This window comes from Nyctibius grandis, chromosome 13 (genome assembly GCF_013368605.1).
Source record: "Nyctibius grandis isolate bNycGra1 chromosome 13, bNycGra1.pri, whole genome shotgun sequence".
Classification (NCBI taxonomy): Eukaryota; Metazoa; Chordata; class Aves; order Nyctibiiformes; family Nyctibiidae; genus Nyctibius; species Nyctibius grandis.
The window spans coordinates 17,906,585-17,922,955 of record NC_090670.1 but is presented as its reverse complement, the minus strand read 5'-3'; the positions used below and the strand labels follow the sequence as shown (position 1 = coordinate 17,922,955).

At 42.6% G+C, this 16,371-nt stretch overlaps 1 protein-coding gene across 2 annotated transcripts in view; it reads right to left on the bottom strand.

Annotated features, from left to right (window-relative positions):
• Nucleotides 1-15,296, bottom strand: part of GAB3 (GRB2 associated binding protein 3) — a 67,544-nt gene extending 52,248 nt beyond the window's left edge. Inside the window, exon 1 of one of the 2 annotated variants that reach the window (XM_068412101.1) lies at nt 15,113-15,296. In XM_068412101.1, the coding sequence (XP_068268202.1) occupies nt 15,113-15,184 (72 nt within the window). In that variant the 5' untranslated portion in view covers nt 15,185-15,296. The remainder of the gene's footprint in view (nt 1-15,112) is intronic. The other variant, XM_068412100.1, reaches the window with a different exon arrangement.
• Nucleotides 15,297-16,371: the final 1,075 nt, after the last annotated feature.

The following is a 16,371-nucleotide window of genomic DNA, read 5'->3' as shown; positions in this document are numbered from 1 at the left end:
ACACTAGCAGAGTGATAACTGACAGTTTCAGAAGAAGTTTTTCAAATAAGTTGCTAAGCTACAATTGTAAGTGCTACAGGCAGAAAGGGTATCTGCAACGGCATGTCAGAAATGGTCACTGCTTCCTACAAGATCTTCTTACAACAGGCTAAGGTTTTTTTTCCAGCACTTACGTATTTCTCTTTGCTGCTCTGGAGGCTCCTCCAGTGTCATTACCAGAAACACGTCAGGCCTGTTGCCACCATTCCACTGTGAGGACAAGTCACGTGGCTGCGGACTGGGTCTGAGACCAGCATTAGCACCCGGTGCTGACTGACACCATCTCCAAGGAGGAATGTGGCAAACAAAATTTTTTTTGTCCTCTTTATGTTTCTTCCTGTCAAAAGTCAACTCACTCAAGCACATAAAACTAATTTTAGTTTCCTTGGAGGTGACTTCCTCGCTCAACCAATTCACTGATTGTAGGTAGCATGCAATTTTCCAGATGGCCACTAATGTTCAAGCATGGAAAAAACATAGTTTGATTATTGCATTCTGACTACTCTATTGCACAAGTATGTTATGAAAGAAAAAGTTATGTAAAAATCATAGTGGATTTCACTATTTCCTATTTAACTGTTTTACTGTAAGCATGTACGATGCCCAAAAAATTCATTTATGTAGAAAAAATGTGAGCCAGCATAACATAGTTTTTCACATCCTTGTGCTTCTTTACAATAAGACAGATGATGATGTTTAATTTTTCCTTTACTAACATAAAACCTTCCACTTTGACTCACAGCCCTTATGCTGAAAGACACTTCAGAGAGTTTTATTTTACGAACAGTGAATATAGACCTAGATTATTTTGTTGTTGTTGTTTGGCTGCTGTACGTACAGAATTTAATTATGGAAGATCAGAACATTCTCCTTGCTAAACACACTTTAAAGGTCCAATAGTGAAATATCCTCAACCATGTATCCTAGTCCACTACCTGGTCCAAACAGCCTTCATCAGGGGCTCACGGAATTACTGTTGTCCCAATTACTGGCCAGCCCATGATGGAAATAACAGTCTACCCTTGGATGAGCTCAGTGTGCTGAGTAGTCTGTGCTGGCTCCAAGGGACCATAACAAAAATAGGAGGGATTCAAGAATCTCTTTGTTCACAATTCAAGTAAATATACCAAGGGCGAAGGAGACACAAAACCTGAACTATGGTCTTTTAGGCCTGCAAGATGATAAACGAAATCTGACAGGATAGTGTGTGGGAAAGTAGGGATTACCACTGCTTGTGTCATTGCTGCTTGAATCTAAACTATGTTTTACTGGCATAGCTGAGCTGCCATGTATCTGCTCGCGTAAGTATGCCGTGGTCACACTGATACTGGAAAAAAGAACATTGTTCCCAGTTTAGTTTATGTTGCTTCAGAAGTGGTATAAGATAAAGGAAAAAGATGTCACTCGTCCCAAGAACATCTGAGAAGATGTTTATCAGCATAATTATGGTGATTTGAATTCACGCATCATTATACACCTATGTAATTTTCCTGTAGATTGGAAATGGAGCTTCTTGAAACAACTTAGTGGTAGTCATTTCATCAATGTTACACGTAAACTGGTTAGTGAGACAGACTTTTGCTGTATCACAAAACATGGATTATTGGAACTTCCCATATGAATATATTGCTCTGGATGAACAGAGGTTTGTTAGAAAACCCCTGGAAAAAACAAAGCTTCTAACACTTATGTTGAGCAGCAGCACAACGTGACTGTGAGGTGGAAATGGCAATGGCTACTCTAAGCTATCAGTGGTAAAGATGCTTTTTCCAGGATCTAGCGATAAGTGCATAGGTGATTTGCAAACAAAGCCCAAAAGTCTCACAAACAGCAAGCAGCAAAACAGATCCCCTGTGGAAAGTCAGATGCAAACCAGTCAGTTCTTAAACAAAGAATGGCTTTTTAGAGATTTTCTGAAGTTTTTCCCTAAAATTCCCAAAGGGCTGAAGTTATTAGGAAAGGTGGAAGTCACATAGGATGCACGTGAAATCTGGCCACTGGACTTCACTGCTGGAGGAACTGGAATTGTAGGAGATAGATAAACCCAAAACATCCCCGCGAGGCTGTTCTATGGCCTGAAGCAGGAGGTTTTCCACCCAGAGAGATGTGCCAGCTCAGCCTGAGCTGTAGCCTAGGGCAGGAGTAGAAGTTAGCAATGTAACGTTGGTGTTAGTGGGACTGGCAAGGACCTACACTTCTGGGGATGGCTCTTGCTCTGTTTGGAGAGGGAAGGCAAAGCATGGGGGAGGAAATTGCTGTAACGGAGAACAGCAATATGAAATACTGTTGTGGAAAGCTTGGTGTGCAAGCCAACAAAGCGCCCTGATGGGGGACAGAGGGCCCAGCTAGGGTAAGGAACATGGCATCTGATGTTACCCCATACCATGCACAGGGCAGGGCTACATTTCTGCACGGATCCTCGCCATTACTCTCATGTTCTCACACATACCGTGGTGCATAGCAACTCATCTGCTGGGCCATCTGCCGAGCTGCCTGCGTACTCGAATTAGGACTGTGATTCCTACGTGCAGGCTTTCAAATTTTACACCCTCCCGTTTGAAAACTTTCTCCTCCTGCTTGATCCATTACATCATCCATCCTCACCAGCTGGGACTGACTACTATGATAGTAGGTGTTTAGCAGCCTTCGCACTGTCTCTCACCCTTCAGATTAATAACCTTACCTAAGGGAGAAACATCATATACATTTGCCCCATCAAAGAGGATGATCATTTCAAAGGTGGTACAGGAATTCCCCAGCCAGCGGCCAGCAGCCAGCATCTGCTTTTGTATTATGTACTTCTAGGTCCTCAGCATGCTGCTGGCTGTGAGTCATGCAAATCTTATGCCAGGCAAAGCAAAAATGGCTGCACCATGCATAGATTTTATCTCTCAAATAGAAAGTGACATTTTTCAGTGGCAGTTCACTCTTTTTAAGAAGTTACCAGTTTCTCTACAACTCTGCTTTTATTTCTCACCATAATTCTATCTGGCTGTAATCGATTTGAGTGGCAAATTTTGTGCGAAAGATGTTACACAAAATAAAGTGAAATTGTGCATTTTAACATATTCTTATCCATTCATTGTCTTCAGTTTCCAATTACAAGCTTGTAAATGGCAGCAGTTCCCATACCACACACCACCTCTCCCAGTTACGCTGCAGCTACCAGGAGCTCTGATAATGGCAGATCTGGGGGTTTCCACTTGGGGGCAAAATCCTCCTCTCTGCTTTTTTCTCCCCATTCCCTTGTTGCTGAGGGCCATGGCTCTGTGCTTGGTCTGCATGCAGCCAATTGATACAAAAGCTAAAGAGAAAAACCTGAAGCTCAATTCTGATATTCAGGTTCAGTGTTTAACGAAGACAAGATATCACCAGCCATAAGGTACTGTTCTTAGTAGTAAGGGATATGTAGGGAAAACAGCTCAGATTATTTAAATGTTCCCCATAAATATGGTCATAATGGGTTAGAATTTGAGACTGCATTTTTTTGGCTTCTGGTTTCTCGTTAAGCTCCTATATTGCTAGAGAACATGAGGTGCCATTTCATAGAATCATAGAATCATTTTAGTTGGAAAGGACCTTTAAGATCATCAAGTCCAACCATTAACTTAACACTACCAAGTCCACCACTAAACCATATCCCTGAGCACCACATCTACATGTCTTTTAAATACCACCAGGCATGGTGACTCCACCACTTCCCTGTGCAGCCTGTTCCAATGCTTAATAACCCTTTCAATGAAGAAATTTTTCCTGATACCCAATCTAAACATCCCCTGGCGCAATTTGAGGCCGTTTCTATTTCAGGATATTTCAGGGTATTTCTATTTCAGGTTATTTTTTCCTGATGAGTCTAAGTACTTTATATCTGCAGTCTTTTCAGAGAGGACAAATAGGTATTCCAAGCAGATTTCTGCAAACTGATAAATGCAAATAAAAGCTTAAGATCTAACCTTCCAGTTTGATTGCACACCTTGACTGCAGCAATCCTAGGTGCAAGTCAGAAGTGACCAGCTGCCCTGCAACAAAATTATCCTACGCCTTGTGACCATTAATAGTACAAGACCTTGTATCTGAGTGCCTTCCTCTGCTCCTTATGTTTTATTCCTATGCATAGATGTCACATAAAACAGTTGCTTTCTTAAAAAACCCCAATCTCTGAACTAAAATCTACAATGATATGCTCATATAGAGATCCCGGTTCCATTTCCAAATCCAGTAAACCCGAGGAACGAGTCAAACTGAAAGCTGCCTGTGGGTGCAGAGTAAGTTCTGAGCGTATGAGAATTAGGGCCTCTGCTGCTGAAATCTTCACAAGCTCCGGTTGCTAAACTACATGCAAATCATTTGCTGGGAAATGTTCCTGAGACATATCACTGGGGTGCATCTCTATGACTATCCCTCTCCATCACTGTATTCTGGAAAGGACTGCAGAGATACTGCTTCGTGCAAGCTCTCTCTGGCTCTTCACCTCCCAAACTTGTGTCACCTGTTCTTGAATGGCAAGTTTCACTAAAGCATCTCTGAACCCACGACAAGGTAAGTGCCATCGTGAGGGGAGTCCTTAAAGATTTAAAGCAGCAGTGATAAAGATACTTACTCTTGATCTAGCTAACTATAGCATATCTGAAACCTGGCCATGTCTGCCATCTTCTACCTTGACACAATTTCATTCAGTTTTAACAATCAAGCTGTTTGCCCCAACAAAGAGCACAGGCAAATGTCATTGCAGCCCACTTGGAATATTCTAATGGGTAAACAGCTTTAATTTACCAGCCAGCAAACTGAGTTTACTTACAAAGTTTAGAAGATCTTTTCAAGCACAAAGGACCTGGAGATATAATGGAAGACAAATAGGTCCTTTAGGAGGCTAACACAACAGAACTGCAGAGGGTATAATTCATCCTCCTTTCCATTTAGCAATACTGCTGCTGCTGCTGGTTAAAACTGGCCAATTTGCTGAGCATGGGCAGCAAAGCCCTGGAAAGGACAGGCTGTAGGTTGCAGTTCTCCCGACTGGAGATTTCTGTGTAGAAAATGCCTGGTAAAATCTTATTCACTCTGAAGACATATAAATCATAATAATTGCTCTTTAGGGTCTGAGATAAATGCAGTCTTTGGCAAGGGTAAAGGATTTGACAGAGCCCAAACGAGGGTTTGAACTCCGTAGGGGAGAAGAAAGCCTCTAACACCCTCTCCTTCACTCTGAGGCTGAATACTGGTTGTGCTAGAAAACAAGAAATGTCTCCAATCGCAGCAGCAGCAAACTCCTAATGTAAGTAAATAAACAACCCTGATGGATCCTAAACTACTCATTCATTTTCTGACACAGAACCTCAGACATTCTGCAGACATGTCTGAAGGTCTAAGACAGTAGGGGTTGGCTTGAGGCTGAAAATTAAGAACATTTCTTATTAAACCATCTATTCATGTCCATCGTGTTAAGAAATACTCTTAGCCATTCAAATTCCAGCCCTCCATTGAAGGAGTGTTAACAACTAAAAAGAAAATTTTAAAAACCTTGCAATTTAGGAACAAGAATAACTGTACTTAGCATCATTGGCTCTTCTTGTACTCTCTAATTTAATCCTTCTCTGTAAGTTTTATGGTAAATTTGGGATTTTCTGGAATGCCTCAGATCCAAAGGTCTCTTGGGGAGGGGGCAACATTTACATTGTTTCTTTGTAGGAAAGTAACAGATTTGCAGAGCTACAAAAACACCACAAAGAAATCTCTAACGGGATTGCATGCACTGAACTGGTTTAGGTTATACTGTGGGCTTCTTCCCTAATTCACAGAGAAATTAGATGCCTCATATTGTGTCACATTAATAGTCTGTTTATAAGTAAACATATATTTAAAGAGGAGATCTTCCAGATTAATTACATATCTGCTAAATTAACTCACACATGAGCGAGTTCGGTCCGTGTTTCTGTGTCCCGCAGGAAGGTCTGACAGCTCACAGCTGCTCTGCTGCGGGTCCAGGGCTGCCGATGCTCATGCGAGAGCAGCGGGGCCAAGGGCAAGGCAGGACCGGAGCATGGGGGAGCTGTGCACACCCACAGCGACACCCGTAAGGGGCTGGGAGGGGGCTGAGAAGCTTTGTGACTAGGGGAACACAGCCCAGAGCATCCAGCATCTGCGACAACATTTTGGAAATAAAGTCAGAGGCCGCTGTCTGTGAGTAACAAGGCTGCAGTGCTCGTTCCTAGGATAAGGGCTGCTCCTGCTCTGACTGACACGGATAGAGGGAGGACTGGGCTCTAGTTCTCACGTTAACAGCTTGCAGTTCCCACCAGTTGCTGGAGCTTAAACGAGAGCTCGTTGTCCTAAGGTCTGCACATGAGGAGCACATGCAGGCAGCAGAGGAGGGATAAAAATGACCCAGCTGTACAAACAGGGCACTCACACACGTTCACAAGCCAAGTGCACAAAGATGTTTAGGCAGCTGAAGGTGCAAGCAGGTACCTAGGGCTGCTAACACAAGAGCCTAAGCACATTTGTATATCTGGTCCTTGGTAACCTGCCAAACTATCCCAAAAAGTACAACGGACTCAAATTTCCTGTTTCTGGCTTCACAAGAGCACATTTTCTCAAAGCTTTTCCCCTCTGTGAGATTTTCCCTTCTAAGCCTACCTTTGCAGAGTGAATTTTCAACAGTTCCCCATGCCTTTTGATACCTCGAAGTAGCTATTCAATTCACAAGTGTGCAAGGTGCCATGGTTTTACCAGTTTCCCTTGCAAATTTGATCTTGCAAAAAACAAAACCAAAAGACTTAGCAGAACTCCAGAGGTGTCGATTTTTAGTACTCTCACATGTCCAGAAATTCTGTTGTAATTTCCTTCTAAGTAGTCTGGGGTTAATGAGACTGAAGAGAATGATAGGAAGGAAAGAAATAATTATATATTCTCCTTTTTTCTCAACATGTCCCAAATGTCACCTCTGACCTGGCTTTCTATTTCTGGCATGGACTAAACTCCCTCTATTTATTTAGCAGCCTACACACCATTACAGTAACATAGCAACAGTACTTTCAGTTGTGAACTTGAAAAAAAGAAAAAAAAGAACACATTTTTCATAAGAAAACTGTTAAAGCATTGCAGTGTAGTAACACTTCAATAAATGCTTCTATTTTTCCCTTTACAAGACAGTATTATTAGGTTTCCAGTCTGAAAACCCAATGCAGAGGGATGCACAGGAGGACCAAAGCAGTGTCACCGTCACGAAGTCTGTTCTTTCAGTGCCAATCAGACTGTTCCCTAACCTTTTTGTTTGCTTGTCTTAATGATGTTTCAGCTTGAATATTTCTCAGGCTCAGCACAGACGAAAGCAGTTTAGGGAGGATACTGAAATAATGATGGGACTTATCTGGTGTTTTTCCCCCACTTTTCAAAAACAGTTCACCATTATTTTATAATCCATAGCTCAAGGGTGATATGACGCTCAGTTATCTGTCAAAAAGGAACATTTTAAAAAGCACAACGTGAAGCTGGAGTAACAGTCGCATTTTCAGCTGACAGTCCAAATCCCACTGTTTTACAAGGAAAGATAGCCAGTGAAGACCTGTAAAAACAGCCCTGGAGTCAGAGGATTAGCCAGTGAAAACATTTTGCAAACCCTATTTCAGTGGGAGCAACGCGCCTAAGTATCTCAAAAAAGCAATTCCCTGAGCTACTTAAGTGCTTCTTATTTTTAAACCTAAGGCCTCAGTGAGAACTCAGTCATTTTCTTAGGATGGGTTCAAAATGTTCAACCTATTAAAAATAAGACTTCTTAAGCTTGCAAAGCTTCCACTATAAATATTAGTAAACAACACAGATGTAGTAGCTGGGAAGGCAGTGAGCACTTCATGAAGCAGTGTATGACTTCTCGTGAAACTGTTTCTTCATTGCTACTGTAAACTCAGCTGGCATCTCTTCAGATGCTGTTTCTCATCTCATAGCGATTTTATCAACACTCGGTCACCTCTGAATGCCAGTGGCTTTTCTGTGGAATCGGCAACAGATCTCGGAAGCACAGCTTTACAGCAGGCATACACGTTCAGCTTTCCCAGCGCTTATAAACTCAATACTTGTGTAAACTTAGCGGCTTTACTGCACAGTTTGTAAAGTCTGCAAGTAAAACACAGTTAATGCTTGTTCCAAACTATTGGCTTCTCCTTGGCACGATCAGTTCATGTCAGCTTGAAAAAATGGCTTCACAACTGTAAAATCCTTGAACTTCTACAAACAGTTTGCAAGTCTGGTATGTAAAAACAGATTGTTCACAAACTATGCTCTCTGCTGCGATTACAACAGTTGCAAATTTAGAAAGGGTCTCGTTATGGCCATTATTCTGTCCAACAGAAATATGAATACATAACCCATGGTCCTCGAGACTTGGGAGTCACAGGATGAATAGAATTTTTCACTAACAGGGCTCACAGAAACTATTGTCTTTTAAAACGCATTGTCAAAAACAAGTCAAAAACTTCCAGATGACAATCTAAGTTCTATTTAAATTAACACCTTCATTTAAGTAAATGTAAATTCATACTAATAATGACATTTTACTGCCTTTGTGTAAAATGCTCTATGGGAAAAGATACTGAATAACTGAAGTGCACTGTTCAAGGCTTTTGTGGAAAGCTACAAAGCAGTTTTGACTGCAGGGGTCAGGTGGGGTTTCTGGCATCGGAAGGGAAGGGAATAACAAAATCTCTAAGAACAGTTGTCTCATTCTAACAATTACAAAGCTACTAATGAGTTAGCCTCAGAAAGGGAGTATTTTTCTGCCACAAAGACTAGACATCAGTTTTGGTTTATTTTTAACAAATACCATGTCGAAGCAGATTTCAAAACTGAGTTTTGCATGGCTATATGTTTGTTGGGTTTTTTTTCTGGTGCAACACGAACTGAAACAAGGCAAGGATATGTAAAGCAGAAAAAATAAAAAGCTGAAGTATTGCATTTTATTCAACAACTAAATAAGAGAGAGGAAAATCTATTTTATATGGCTGGATGTAATGTTTTGACACGCAAATTTCGTTTCAAAGATGGCATTTTTTTCTTGTCTTATCACATTACTAATTCATTTCCAACTCAAATGAAAAGGACAAGAAAGCAAATAAAACAACTGTTTCTCTACTGAGTAACATTATAGGAGTAAACTTGTTCCTTTCCCAAAAAACCTATCAAATTGGTGCAATACACATTCATAGCATTTTAATACGTTATTGGTAGAAGTATTGTGTTTATCCATATTACAGTTTTCATGCTACAAGAAAGAGTTCACCCAAGTACTACTTGTAATGCTTTTTCCTCTAAGACTTGTATGATTGCCTCACTAGTTTAATTACCACTCCAGTTAACATTTCCTTCTCTATTTCAAACTAGCACGGTTTTTTTTAAGTCTCTATTTTTGAATGCAAAGACCCGATAACTCGTGGTTTTCTGTTTTGAATAGAAACCAATAGTTGGACATTCCTGTGCACTGAAAACATGTAGTCAAAGATTAAACTGAGGCTTCAGGGCTATTACAGCTCCACCCAAATAAATAGTCCAAGGGAAATTATTCTGCTTAACATTCTGATACATAGGTTGCCAAGAACAGCAGTGTTTTTTTAGAAATTATTTCTTTCTTAGAAGTCAGCCTATCTCATTAAACATTGCATTTAAACTACCAAAACATGGCTAAAATGGAAGAAAATGGTCTAGAATAAACATCGCACTTAACCTACCAAAACAAGGTTAAGTGGTGGAAAATGGTCTGATTTGCACTTAGCTAATTAGAAATGTTTAATGCCAATGATGGAAACTCCTCCCTAAAACAAATTTTCTGCTGTTATTTTACCAGTGAGATCAATTTGTTCAGGATTTCACAGGGAAGAGAACACGTAGTCTGCAGCACAGGAGCTTCTGTATGAAAGTCTTAATTTTCTCAAAACTGAGTTCTTCCTTAATACACAAACCAGACAGAATATACGCTGGATTTTAAAATTAAGTAACAGCAGGAAAAAAACATAGGTACAAAACTTACAACTAGAACAAGCTAAAAGGCTCTGTCAACTTTCTCTGTCACACAGGTCTCCTATTCCCACCCAGCCTATAAACTAGAGTTACAAAACCTGCACAAATTTGTTAAATAAACTCAGTTATTTCCATGAGAGTTCGGGATGTCGATTCCAGCAGGGTATGAAAGGTGGCCGTAACTCTCTATTCAGAGGGGACAGAGCTCAAGAGGTGAGGCTTTGTAGGAAGCATTTGGAAATAAAAAGGTTTATGGACAAAAATTAAGTTCAGATTTCTCTTTGATAGCTATTTTTTGGAAACTTCCCCCAAATCCCAAACCAGCAGAAGTAGTACTTGACCTCACACAGCACTTGGGGACTTCTTTTAGGCAAGGGTGGCAATGTCCTCTGCTGACACCAGCCCAACGCTAGCTCAGAGAGCAGACGCTCTGCATCCCACCCACCCTTAGCAGTGCTGTAGGACTCTTCTTCCTATTACTTGAGCAAACTCTTCCATAATTCTACTTTACTTTTTCTTCTTAGTGGCCAGTAACTTCCCGTTTGTTCTCCTGATAAATACCAGAACTTCAGCTAAAAATGGAGAAGTCGTCTAGATTCTCTTATCTTGTAAAACCCTGGCGGTGGGGTGCTGTGGTCGAGCTCTGGCAGATCCCCCCAACAGCCAGAGATGTCTGTCCGCAGCTACTTGCTGCTGTGCCCTTCTGACAGCACTTACTGCCCCTCGCACAGAGACAGCAGGAACAGACACTGCTTTACTAGCTTTTTGCATCTGGTATATTAATTTACACCTCCATTTGTCTTCCCAGTCCAGACACTCCAAGAAGAAGTGTGGTAAGAAGTACAAGGCTAAATTTTCTAATACAGGGTCCATTTAGATTCTTGTTCTAGAGATGCTGACAAGGAATTTTGATTTTCAATAATGTTTGAAGAAACCAGTCACTCAAGTAAAGTGGGAAACTTGCCTTTTTTTGAACAAGTGGTCTTCCCTCATCAATTTGTATAGTACCAAAGATTAAAAATAGCTCTTCAGCTGGAGGACAGCTGTGCAGCATTGACTTAAACGGAGCTGCACTGACTCACAACAAGCAAGCATCTGTATATAGCCCTTTACTATCGCAAACCACGTAACTGAACACTAACAGTAAGTAAATACTGGCGTGGTGTTCACAGGAGCCGGGGGGGGGCAGGCTGGCTAACTGCTGCTGCTGCTCCTCACAGGTGGGACAAACTACAGGACAGCGATTTGAGGACAGGTTGAAATTAGCTGCATGTTAAAAATCCCATCTCCTTCTCCTTATTGGGACATGAACAATGTGTCTTCTCAATGGCACTAGTCTCTTATTTCATTAGACATCCTCTGTGCCTTCTTCCATGTCTTTTTCCCCCTCATAGTGACTTTTTGCACTGGCTGTAGTAATTCCTTTGTTTTCTAGGCCATGAAACCATTCTCCTCCCTCTCCAACAAACAGAAAACAAATATTACCAGTCAGTGAGCAGATATATTTCCATATGAAAAGCATCAAAAAGCCAGCTGTTCAAGGCTGACATTACAGAATTGGGATACATGAACGCCACCACCCTGAGCCTTCTGAATTTTTAATTATTTTTTAACAAATATAAACACTTCTTTCCCTTGCGGCTCTGAACGCCTAATCTGAATCCCTGGTTGGATGTATTCAGCACTAATATAAGGCACTGCGAAACCCATCAAACCTGAAGCAGATTCTCCCATGACATCTAATTTCCTACAGATGCTGGTACTCATGATCCACTAATATCAATACCAAAAAACTCCAGTGGGGCCAGGTTTTCTTCCTGTGGGGTGAGTGTCAAACTGTGCCTGAAACTTAGCATTTTTGGTCTAGAGCATGATGGACTTCACCTCTGCCACCACCACTGCCTAGTTTTTGGGAGCAGCTTCTTCCTCTCTCGCCCCCAGCCCATACCCAGCTCCTCCAGAGCTTTGGGGGTTCCCCAGCACCTCTCAGGGCCACACAGCCCCGACCGGTGAGAAAAGCTGGAATCAAGTGGGGAAATGAGAGCAGCAAAGCTTTCAGGTCACACTTAGGGACACAGAACTGCAACACACTCCAGATGCTCTCCTGGGAGACTCCTTGCACAACTGCTTCTTTAAATAGGCTGACATGGTGGATTCATGGTTCAAGTAACAGAGAGAGGGAAAAGCATTGTACATGCTATTAAACTACTATTAAGAGTATTTGCCTGCTGGAGTGAAGCTCCCTGTGCTTTCTAATGAATTCTCTGCATTTAGCATTAAGCGCTTTGTTCTTACAGAAAGTTACACTTGGGTAATTAATCTCATGTTCGTTTCCTGCACATGTAAGAGAGCAGCCTTTGTTAGGGAATGATAAGACACTTCTAAGAATAGTGCTACTAAGAGCATCAGCTTTGTAAGACATTAAAGGAAAAATATAGACTCTTGACACCTGCTTTTTGCTTTTCAAAGTTTTGAAAATAACGTTCTGCTTACCTAAAGCCAAATTCTGACTTGTTTATGCACAGAAAACCTAATTGCTTTCATCAGAGAACAAGCATAAATGAAGGTATACTTTGGTCTTTAGGCTCTAATCTTGCAAAGATGTGTTTGTTTAATTTTATAAACACTGTAAATATTCCCAGTGGCTTCAGTGGGACTATTTGCAGTTCCCAGTCTCACAACCTGAATTCATCACTTTGGTATCTTAACTACAGATTCCACTGAAATTAATTGGACTTTCTTAGTGATTGTAATAGATTGAGGATTAAGAATTCATCTGGGTATAAAACAAGAGACCCTCAGGCTGCACCTTACAAAGGCCAGATGCTGAATTCAGGAAAATGTAAACTGCGAGACAACCCCATGAGAGCAACTGAGTCACTCTGGTGTAAGAGAGATCCCAGTGAGCTGCACACCAAGCTGCGTTTGAAGCTCCCTGGAAGCTTCAGCTCAGAGCATGGGTTTTGCCAGCAGAACACAAAGGGTGGTGTAAAGCTTGGGGATTTATGTATGTTGTCTGTTCAGAACCAGAGCCAACACCATTCTCCTCTAAGCGGTTGACACTTGACACCTACTGAAGTCAGTTTAAACAGTCATTGTTTTAAAGCTTGTGTTGTTTTTAAGCAGTCTCTGTGGTCCAGCCTGAGCTATCTACCACCCCAGTGCAAGATGCACAAGGTACTGTGCTGGTGAAACTATATAAAAAGTGGGAAAAAATAGTTTACAGTGGGTAAGAGACAATTTCCTTTTGGTTTGTAGCACCTACTGTGTATCCAGTCGTATGAGAAAGGACATTAATCTTTGCTGTACTTGCAGAAGATTTCTTTCTGTTTGATTATGGATAAAGGAGTAGTTTATCCTCCTAAGCAGAAAATAAAGCCTAATTTGCAGAGATCTGGCTAATTTAGTGGTCGATGTTTGAAGAATAACATAGACCCAATTTCCCTAGGTTTTGTAGGGCAAAATCTGAGCAGAGCAGGCTGCAACTAGTCTTGTGAGCTGATCAGAGCCCCTGTTGTGACTATTCTCTTGACTGTATAATGGGGGCTTTCAAATCCCAGCTTTATCACATTCTGTTTTCTCTACTTTGCCCTTTTATGAATATTGAGTCATCAAAAATAGCTTCACTGACAGAGTTACTAATGACACCAGCTGGGTGAATCAGTGGCTCTTGCATTGTCTAGTGCCTGCTATACAGTGCTATTAGTACACTCGTTACAAAATACAACAAAAATTAGATATCTGTATTTTACTTGCGGCTCCCTTGAGACACATCATAGCGGTTATTTTAGAATTGGAAAATGCTAACTGAACAAAGCAAATATTCAGCCATTTCAATGCAATACTGTGATCTAAAGGAAGAAACTCTGGCTTAGAATAAGTTAAAAGTAAATTCTAACATCAGTAAATTATCCTTTCTCCTAGTTTTTTAGTGCAAAGAAAAAATACACTACGAAATGATATCTACCACGTTCTTCGCGAGACAGTTATTCCTCATATTACTAGAAAAAGCTAACATCAGCAGTCCAGAAAAAATGCTGATAAACAGAAGTGAATATGACAAATGATGTAAGCTATGTATACGGCTCGAGTGTGGCAGACACATATGGTGGCATCCTTCTAGTACAGTGCAGTGCTCTGGGGTAAGTTAGGTTAGAAGTGCATGACTCAAACGAATATTACCGATTCCAAAAGTGTAACAACAGCAACAACATGACTGATGAAGAACCATCACAAATGAGTATGCAAAATGGCCCAAGATGGGGTTACATTTTTCTTGCTGTCCCAAGCAATTTTTTAAGGGTCATTTATTTCCACCCGGAATGCCTTCCTCGCAGCCCTGCAATGATACAGTTCCCTATGTTTGCACCACACACACTTTTTTTTTTTTTTTTTTTCCAGAAAAACAGGCAGGCAGATACAGTACGAAACAAGGGGCCCCCTTCACACATAATGCAGTTGCAGCTCTCCATGCACGCAGTGCTCGCTGCTTCTCACCAGCCCCCTGCACCTTTCAGCTATCAGGAACTTTACAGCGTGGCATCTTCTAGCACCTCTTTATCACAGGCAAAAAGTAAAGCTTTCTGCTAACGACCGCATCTGGCATGTTAAATTGGTAAATAAAACTATTGCAGATGTTGCCTTTAGCAAGTGCCATAGAAATTACAGAGCATCTTAACAAAGCAGAGCCTCAGAATTTAAGTATTGGTTTTCTTCAGGAGCTTCTTGCCCTTCCTTGGAAAAGTGACATCTGAAATTCTGTTACAACATTTCTGTTAGTTACGGCAACGTTAACTGAAACCGAAATGTGGTTTTTAACCTAAGATATGTTGCATAACAACTGAAGCATTATAATCTTACGAGCCGGGAAAGGTTACTCTCAAAGGGCACAAGAATATCGGTGAAAACTAAAATACTCCATAAGCGCACGGACTTGTAAATCTTTTTGTTTTGGTCCAAGGCGAAGCCGAACCAAGCGAGACGTTGCAAAGGAAGAGTAAGACACCGAGCACATGCCGAAATCCGTTTAGCGAGAAAAAATAACAGCAGGAGCCTCTGCACTTACGTATCTCTTGAGTTTCTTCTCGGGGGGTGATTTAATGAGCCATCCAGTGCAAACGACGTCCCCTGAGCTCATCTTCCCCCCCCGGCGCGGAGCGGCGATGCGGGAGCCAGGGTGCGGGCTGCGGGTGCGGGTGCGTGTGTGCGTGTGTGTGTATTGTTCCCAGCCAATTTGAAACCAGCAGCAATCAGCTTCCTTCAGCTGTGCTCTGATACTGCTCCAGCCCGAGGAGGAAGTCATGACATTGATCACTGACACGGCCAGCCCTCCCTCCGCCGCAAACACAATGCAACACACCGAGCACGTGATGGGCGGCCGGGGCTCGCCGCCACGCAGCCGGCGGCTGCGACACCCACCGCCACCGCCAGTGCCAGCGGGCGGCTCCCGCGCCCGGCCCCGCCGGCCGCCGCATCGCCCCGGGGGAAGACCGGCCCCGCGCCCCCGGGAGGAGCCCGGCGCCCCCGGGGTGCTGACAGCCCCCCGCCCCGGGGGAGCAGGGTGAGCCCGCACCGCGGCCGAGCCTTGGGAGGTGCGGGAGGAACGGTGGCTGCGGTGGCCCCGATGAAGTGCTTGTCTCGGCGTGGTGCCCCAGGCGCGGTTGGCCTCGACGGCAGGAGAAGGGCTTTGGCCCGGCGATGGAGGCACAGGCGGCGGCAGCGGAGCGGTTGCGGTGCCAGCCCGCACATCTGCTGCGCTCTGTCCGCACTGACGCGTCCGCTTCAGCTTCCACCATCTGCCTGGTCTGCTCCTTCCAAACTTCTTCAGTTCAGGGATTTAAAGGGTTTTCAGTAGCATTTGGTCCCTTGTATGAACTTACTATGAATAAACTGGATTTTTTTTGGTCACATCGTAGCAGATTTTTTAGAAACAGACTTTTTCAGAAGTGACTTCAGGGAGACAGGTTGCCATTCCACTGCCACAACTGCAAAATATGACCGCAGAGTGCATAACATTGCTGCTGTCCTTGGAGTTAGTGCCTCTCTCCAGGATGGGAAACTCCTGGCTTTTCAAGGACAGGGCAGCTTGTGTTCATTTTTAACGAGTTCCTTGTAACTTTGACTTAGATTTAAAGTGGACGCAGTGATTCTTCACTGGGTTTTACGAGTCTGTAATTTCTGAGGAGTCTCATACGCCTCTGCCTGACTCTGCAAGGTGTTGTTGGTGGCATCAGGCCTGGGTGAGAGCTTAACCTTTCCACAGATTTTTTCACAAAAAAGGAGCTGGAGCTCTTCGGCAGGGCAGGCTGACAACAGCTTGCAGTG